The following is an 8,147-nucleotide window of genomic DNA, read 5'->3' on the forward strand; positions in this document are numbered from 1 at the left end:
ATAAATAAATGAATCAATAAATATGTTAGTGCCCGTTGATACTGATATATGCTAATATATTTAACAGACAATATAAGTGGAAATATTAAAATATACTAAAAAATAAAAAAAAAATTAGTCTGAATTCAAATACAAGATAAAATATTAAAATCTAAATAAAAATGTTTATGCCCAAGATTTTTGAATTTTTTTCTGAAATAAAATAAAAAAATAATTATTTTTTATAACTCTATTTTTTAACTTTAATTTTTTAAATATGATTTTGTTAGGATTTAGGACAAGTTCGTGTACCCCGGCAAACTCTATAATTTTTATAGAGTTCGTCTCATTCCGGCGAATTTCACTCAAACAGCTTAGTTAATTTAAATTCTTAAGTTTCACAATAGACAATGACAACCATTATCATCGTCTCCAGAGTATATAGAAGTACACAAGAGTACACAGGAATAAGTTATATTTTTATTAGGAAAATAATATTTTTTTAATTTATAATAAAAAAATCCTTGTTAAATATGACTTCTTCTCGTATATGTGTATTTCTGAGATGATAATGGCTTTTTCTTATTGTCTGTTTACTTTGTTTGTGCACTCCTATATACTTTTGGTAACGATGATAATGGCTTAAAAATTTAAGTTTCGTTAGTTTTGGAGAGAATTGGGGAAAAAGTTCGCCGAGATTAGGCGAACTCTATAAAATTAATGAAGTTCGTCGGTGGGTCAAGCGAACTCTATACAAAATATTTAGGGTTTGTATAGGTGACCTTCTAAGAAAATATCTTTTTTTCGAGTTATCTTTTTTCAAAAGATCTTATGAAAAAGTAAAAATAATTTTATGTTTTGATATCTCATGTAAAAGGATCTTTTTATCTATCAATTATGTTTGGGTATAACAATATAAAAGTACTTTTTGTTTATTTATTATATGAAAAATATTTTCTTTCTAAGAAAAAAGATTAAACTACAATTTGTACCCACGAAAGTTGAAAACGCTGACATATCTACCCATAGAAAAAGGAAATTACCATTTGTACCCATAAAATATGGATTTCGCATAACAAAATTATCCAAATACTAAATAAATTACCTAAAATCCCTAAAATACCCTTATCTTCACCACCACACCACCTCCTTCACCCAATCACCTTCTTAACCCTAACCCTCTTCACCCAACCACCACTCTTCTTTCCCTTCCTAATCTCAAATCCCACCACCACCCTCTTCACCCAGCCACCACCCCTCTTTCCGTTTCTAACACACTCTCACCATTAAGTCGAAAACCTCAGCTTCATGTTCTGCGTAATAGAGCCCTCTCTTCTTCCGACTAAACTCAACTTCAGGGCTCAGAGCTTGAGCTACAATGGCGGCGAAGAAGCAGAATGATGGAAGCACCAAGAAGAGGAAGCGGATTTCAGCTTCGGACTCTAATGCGAAGCATTACATGAATCCCATTCTAAGGCTCCTAAACTCTCTGCCTCTAAGAAACCCTTCAAATCCCTCAAAACACGCAAACCAGACGCTGTTCCTAAAGACAAGACCAAGAAGGCTCCCCTTATAGGTCGAGAACGTCATCTTCATGCTAAGGTCTTAAAACGTTACCAATTTGCTTTCAAATGCATTTGAATCTATGTTTTATTATTGTTATGAATCGGTGGAACATTTTGTTGTTTGATTTCAGGAACTTGCGGAGGCTAGGAAAAAGAAGAAGAAGCGCCATTTCACTCTTGAGCAAGTTTTACTTTGGAATTTTGTATAACTCAAGGCTGGTGACAGAAGCTCTGCAAAAGATGAAGGGAAAATTCCTGAAATTGCAGGCCCGCCTCGCCATCTGCAAGGTCTGCTGGAACGGCGGTTGCTTCGACTCTGACATTCTCGCAGCTTTTGATGCCGCCGTCGCCGATAAGGTAGCGTGAAGAGGAGGGTCTCTGACGCGGTAGGCTCTGGTTTGAGGCCGATGGTGATGGTGGCGAGGAGAAGCTGGCGCGGTGCTCCTGGGCTGGCGGAGGTCCGCGACGTTGCTAGTGGAGAAGGGTGAACGATGATGAGGAGGGTGAGACGGTGGTTTGTGGTTGATGCTGGGATTGGGTGGCTGAGAACATTGAGAGAGAGAGGAGGGAGGAAGGAGATGATAGTGTGGAGAGAAGGGTAATTTAGGGATTTTAGATAATTTTTTAGGGTTTGGATAATTTTGTCTGTAAAAACATTTTTTTATGGGTACAAATGGTAATTTCCTTTTTCTATGGGTAGATATATCAGCGTTTTCAACTTTCGTGGGTACAAATAGTAGTTTACTCAAGAAAAAAAAAAGATCTTTTAAAAAAAGATAGCTTCTCAAAAAAAGATTTTTTTTTCTAATATTTTACTTTTACTACTAGAAATTTGTCAAATACGCTAAAAAATAAAAAAATATTTTTTCATTAAAAAAAATATTTTTTTATCAAGATAATAGTATCCAAACAAACACTTAAAAAATAAAGTTAAAAAATAAATTTCAAAAAATAATTATTTTTTTATTTTATTTCAGAAAAAATAAAAAAAAATTTCCTTATAGCAAAAATAAGAGAAAAAAAATCTCACTTCGGTGGAAATACATATAGTCTGTGATTGTGACGGTCAGTGAGCTCACAATCACCGTCAGATATTTATCTGCTGCTATTCAGAAATATTTGTCTACTACTTCCTCATTTTCTGCCATTCTTTGGCATCATTTCATAATATCTTCTTCTATCTAGTGTTAATTTACATTTCTAGACATACGAACCTGGTGCAAGTGCAATGTACCTACATGGCTGCATCCACATTTCTTGACCGTACCTTTATCACAATTTTCTCTATCTACATTACACGCTCCTTGTAATAATTTTCCTTTACTACTCTTTTCTTTTTAGGTTGACTGATAATTTTATGTATTTGGACTTAAAATTATATTTTAACATTAAATTCCCGATGAACCTAACCTTAAATGAAGGAGTATAACATATAAAATTAACGATTTTCATGAAAAAGGAGTATAACATATAAAATTATTTTTCATTAAAAGACTTGGCTTTCTTTTTTCGAAAATATAAATGTACTTTTTTAGTTTTTTACAGTATTTTTCAACTGGTCAAAAATTAATTTATGAAAAAGGAGTATAACATATAAATTTCGAATTTTAACTCTTATTTATATGAATTAGTAAATTAAATACTAGTCCAATGCAAGTTATATAAATGATGTAGTTAGCTCATTAGAGATGTATATAATTAGCATCTATCACAATCAAGGAGTTTCATTCAGAAGAACACAGAAACAAGCACAAGAACAAGAACAACTATGTCATCAGAATCAGCAGCTAAAGTTACTTCCATTTTCGTGTACCCTGTCAAATCATGCCGTGGAATTTCAGTTTCTCATGCTGCTCTTAGTCCTTATGGTAAAACCAATACATGCATGTTATATGTACTAGTAAGTACTAGTCTATATAGCAATAATGACATTGTAACATTATTTGATAGGATTTAGATGGGATCGAAATTGGTTGGTGGTGAATGAAAGAGGGAGAGGATACACTCAAAGGGTTGAGCCAAGGCTTGCTTTGGTTGAAGTTGAAATGCCAACTGAGGCATTTGATGAAGGCTGGGAGCCTACAAAGGATTCTTTTATTGGTAACAATTAAGATTAATTACAGTTTCTTGAATTAGGCCTTTTAATTACTGTGATTAGTTCTAATCTTGAATGAAGAATTGCTGAATTAAAATGTTGATTATGACTTATTATCAAGTGTTACTGTCTTGGATATGATTGTTACTTGTTAGTGTTGAAAGCACCTGGGATGCAACCTCTCAAAATTAGCTTGTGTAAAGAACATGAAGTAGCAGATGGTGTTTCTCTATGGGATTGGAGTGGATCTGCCTGGCATGAGGGACCAGAAGCAGCAAAGTGGTTCTCAGATTATTTAGGAAAAACCAGTGCACTGATTCGCTTCGATATCGGTAGGCCATTGAGTTTGTGTATCTTTAAGCCCTATTTGGTAACTGTCTCAAGACAGAAATATAAACAGATAAACAAACTAAATGTGTTTGTTATGGACTTTATTAATGCAGAGTCACAGGCTAGACTCGCAGATCCGGAATACTATCATAATAAACAAAAGGTCCTTTTTACTGATGGTTATCAATACTTAATTGCATCTCAGGTTAGTTAGTGTTTTCAAATTCAATGAAGTCTAAATTCAATTTCCAATTGAAACTTTTATATCAATGTTTTTGTGTCACATGTAACTTTCAGGGATCATTGGATGTAGTAAACCAGCATGCTTCAGAACCCATACCTATAAATCGTTTTAGAGCCAAGTACTGATTTTTAACATGCCTTTTTCTAGTTTAACTCCTGAAATTTGTTGCTGCTTGGTCTAACTGGATTGTTTAATCTCTTAATAACTAAGATTTGTGTTGTTGAATGGTGCAGTATCTTTGTTGAAGGTTGTGAACCATTTGATGAGGATTTATGGACAAAGATCAAGATAGGCAAGCACTCGTTTCAGAGTGTGAGGTTGTGCTATCGTTGTAAGGTAATACCTCGAATTAGTTCCCAATGAATTCTTAGTCGAATACTTCAATCCTCAACAAATTTTAATCGCCAAATCAGTCTCTGATCTTTTATTTTGTTAGACTTATCAATCTTGACGTCAAATAAGATAACGATTCACATGTTTGTTATTCAGAAACCTGATTATAGTAATGTATTGATGCTGTTTGTGATGGTTCAGATACCTCAAGTGAATCAAGATACAGGGGAAGTTGGAGAAGAACCAGCTCAGACCCTGAGGAAAATTAGGTCTGGGAAACTCTTGAGGCCACAAGGAACACACGCACAAAGGGTGAGGCATTGATCATATTATATTAATGAAGCTTATTAATGAACATAGTCCTCTCTTATGAACTATATATATTATATGAATGAGTGGTATTGATATGTTATTAAATGCTTCTGCAGGTATACTTTGGCCAGTTTTTAACTTGGATTCAGGAGGATCATTCTGGAAATGTCATCAAATTGGGGGATCCTATTTATGTCTTTGACAAGGTCAATCATTTCAGTGAAGCTATTGCTTGAGACTCTAGTAGAATCTCCATTATTTCTATCATGAAAATAAGAGAAACCACCATGTTGCTGAACTTTGCTTTGCATAGTTGTATAATGCATCTATAACTATAATGAATTTTTATTAAAATAATATGCAAAAGGTAATTGTGTCCATTTTTTTCACTTGAGAAATCTCTTAATTTATCTAGTGAGTGGGTACAGGTATTATTATCATTTAACATTAAATTTTTTCTTAACAAAAAAGCTTATTACAACATAATCTCATTGATTGATTAATCATTCCTTTGCCAGTCCTCTTCGCTCAAGAAAGATCTTTGGATAACTTCGCTTACACCTATTCTTGTATGGCGAAAGATCTTTTAAATTGTGTGGCTTTAAGTACACCCTTCTCACAACAAAAGTAAAATATAAGAGAGAAGTGCAAGATGGTTCAAAAATATTTTGACAAATTCTGTGAAAATGATGTGTTAAAATTGTATTGGACAACAACAAAATTCAGTTGCATAACAAATCAGGAGAAAGCGTGTGAAGAATAGAAAAAAAATGCAGATTCCTTGTCACACAAGCCATCCTTTTCGCTGCTTACATATCATGTAATGGTGGCCTCATAGTGAAGCCACTCTAAAGTTTCATGCAATTGAAAGTAACAATTTCTTTCAATGGCTTCCACGAGAGGCATGGCTGACCCTTTATCGCAAAAGGGCTATTGGAGATGGAGCAAGCAAGATTTCTTGCCAGAAGAGTCCTTCCAAAGCTGGAACAACTATGCTTCTGCTCTGTCACAAACATGGTGCAGGTTCAAGGACCGCCTCATGAGCAGATCAGATGCTTCTGCTGAGACTACAGAACTCAGGAGGCAAAGTGAGAATGACATGAAGCGTTGTCTCACTTGGTGGGACCTAATCTGGTTCGGTTTTGGAACTGTGGTTGGTGCTGGAATCTTTGTACTAACCGGAGAAGAAGCTCATGATACTGTTGGGCCAGCTATTGTGTTGTCCTATGGTGTTTCAGGATTCTCAGCAATGTTATCAGTATTCTGCTACACAGAGTTCGCCGTCGAAGTTCCGGTAGCCGGCGGCTCTTTTGCTTACCTGAGAATTGAGTTGGGAGATTTTGCTGCCTTCATAGCTGCAGGGAACATTCTTCTTGAAAGCATTGTTGGAACCGCGGCGGTTTCGAGATCTTGTACTTCTTACTTCACAAGCCTTTTGAATAAACCAAAAAACTCCCTGCGGATCAAGACTGGTCTCAAAGACGGTTACAACTTGCTTGATCCTATTGCTGTTGTGGTCTTAGCAATTACTTCAGCAATTGCAATCAGCAGCACAAGGAAGAGCTCATACTTCAATTGGATAGCATCTGCAGTCCACACTTTAGTTATTATATTTGTCATTTTTTCTGGAATTTTCGTTGCAAATACATCAAATTTGACACCTTTTCTGCCTTTTGGTGCTAAGGGGATATTCCAAGCAGCTGGAATTGTTTATTTTGCATATGCAGGGTTTGATAGCGTTGCAACAATGGCTGAAGAAACTAAGAACCCTTCAAGAGATATACCAATAGGGCTTATTGGATCAATGTCGATGATCACAGTGATATATTGCCTAATGGCTCTTACACTCAGCATGATGCAGAATTACAAAGACATAGACACTGATGCAGCATTCTCTGTTGCATTTCAGAGTGTGGGAATGAAATGGGCTAAGTATGTTGTTGCTTTTGGTGCATTGAAGGGAATGACAACAGTTCTTCTTGTTGGGGCATTGGGACAAGCGCGTTACACCACTCACATTGCACGTTCTCACATGATCCCTCCATGGTTTGCCCTTGTTCATCCAAACACAGGTATGATGTATGGTACATAAGTTAGACAAATCAGTCTCTATCGTCATTTAATAAAAACGTGAGATCAACATATATAGACGAAAAAAATGATGTCAGGATTAATTTGTCTAACCAAATAAAAATTTGGAAGTTGGCTGCACCCGTCTAAATTTTATCTTAAAGTAACTAATACTTGTACCCGTATTGATCACATATCAGGAACACCTATAAATGCAACATTGTTGATCACAATCTCAAGTGCTTGCATAGCATTTTTCTCAAGCTTGGATGTGTTGTCAAGCTTGTTATCAATAAGCACACTCTTCATCTTCATGATGATGGCTGTGGCACTTTTGGTTAGGAGGTACTATGTGAGAGGTGTGACATCAAGGGAAAACCTTTTAAAGTTAGTAGCATTCTTGCTACTAATCATTTCTTCATCACTGGGGATCTTAGCTTATTGGGTCATGAACCCTAATGGTTGGATTGGATACACAATAACTGTTCCTATATGGTTCTTGGCCACTCTAGGAATGTCACTGTTTTTGACTCAGCAAAGGGTGCCGAGAGTTTGGGGAGTTCCACTTGTTCCATGGCTGCCATCAATGTCAATTGCAATAAATATCTTCCTAATGGGGTCTTTGGATTCATCAGCATTCACAAGATTTGGGGTATGCACTGGGGTGATGTTGATCTACTACTTTTTCTTTGGACTCCATGCAACTTACGACGTGGCTCATCAATAAGAAAACTCCATGCATGGCCATTCTCTCATCTGTTATATACTATTTGAAGAAGAATTCCCCTCCCCATGTATGAAATACTGTGTTCTAATATGATGATCAAATTAGAAATAAGAACAGATGAAATTTGATACTTGATAGCTTTGTAAAGGCTTATTCAAGTCAACAGCATATATGGACCTCCATCTGTTTAGTCTTTCTATATGAGCGACACTTTCAGAAGAAGAATAATAAGCTAATTGATAAGTTAATACCTCTGGTTTAGCTCTAAAATTCACGGTACTTAGGAGAGTAAGTCTCAACTATTTTTGTGGACTTGGTGTAGGAGTAGAAATAGGTGAAAACCTAGTGAATTGGTTTCTAAAAATGCTTTATGAACATTTAAAATCAATCGCTAAATATTTGTGTATATTTATTTGGGTTAATAATTTTTTTTTGAATCAACATAAGCTCAACACACTAATGTGGAGCAACGAAAGAAACAACAAAGACTTA

At 35.4% G+C, this 8,147-nt stretch overlaps 2 protein-coding genes across 2 annotated transcripts; both read left to right on the top strand.

The window, feature by feature from the left end:
- The first annotated feature begins 2,697 nt into the window (after positions 1 to 2,697).
- Positions 2,698 to 5,247, top strand: LOC112741803 (uncharacterized). The gene is made up of 8 exons (XM_025790916.2): positions 2,698 to 3,412; positions 3,495 to 3,644; positions 3,795 to 3,971; positions 4,083 to 4,174; positions 4,267 to 4,331; positions 4,447 to 4,549; positions 4,748 to 4,858; positions 4,975 to 5,247. Exons 1-8 carry the CDS (start codon positions 3,313 to 3,315, stop codon positions 5,092 to 5,094), a joined length of 918 nt encoding a protein of 305 aa, XP_025646701.1. The 5' UTR covers positions 2,698 to 3,312; the 3' UTR covers positions 5,095 to 5,247.
- Positions 5,248 to 5,391: 144 nt separating this feature from the next.
- LOC112741802 (cationic amino acid transporter 5) lies at positions 5,392 to 7,907 on the top strand. Its single transcript, XM_025790915.3, has 2 exons — positions 5,392 to 6,930; positions 7,129 to 7,907. Exons 1-2 carry the CDS (start codon positions 5,745 to 5,747, stop codon positions 7,653 to 7,655), a joined length of 1,713 nt encoding a protein of 570 aa, XP_025646700.1. The 5' UTR covers positions 5,392 to 5,744; the 3' UTR covers positions 7,656 to 7,907.
- Positions 7,908 to 8,147: the final 240 nt, after the last annotated feature.

This window comes from Arachis hypogaea, chromosome 14, assembly GCF_003086295.3.
Source record: "Arachis hypogaea cultivar Tifrunner chromosome 14, arahy.Tifrunner.gnm2.J5K5, whole genome shotgun sequence".
Classification (NCBI taxonomy): Eukaryota; Viridiplantae; Streptophyta; class Magnoliopsida; order Fabales; family Fabaceae; genus Arachis; species Arachis hypogaea.

Bases quoted from the DNA above. Each gene is read 5' to 3' on its own strand.
- LOC112741803 (XM_025790916.2), top strand. From the start codon at position 3,313: ATGTCATCAGAATCAGCAGCTAAAGTTACTTCCATTTTCGTGTACCCT. The intron at 3,972-4,082 runs GTAGGCCATTGA...TTATTAATGCAG, and splicing joins ACTGATTCGCTTCGATATCG to AGTCACAGGCTAGACTCGCA. The intron at 4,550-4,747 runs GTAATACCTCGA...GTGATGGTTCAG, and splicing joins GGTTGTGCTATCGTTGTAAG to ATACCTCAAGTGAATCAAGA.
- LOC112741802 (XM_025790915.3), top strand. From the start codon at position 5,745: ATGGCTTCCACGAGAGGCATGGCTGACCCTTTATCGCAAAAGGGCTAT. The intron at 6,931-7,128 runs GTATGATGTATG...ATCACATATCAG, and splicing joins CCTTGTTCATCCAAACACAG to GAACACCTATAAATGCAACA.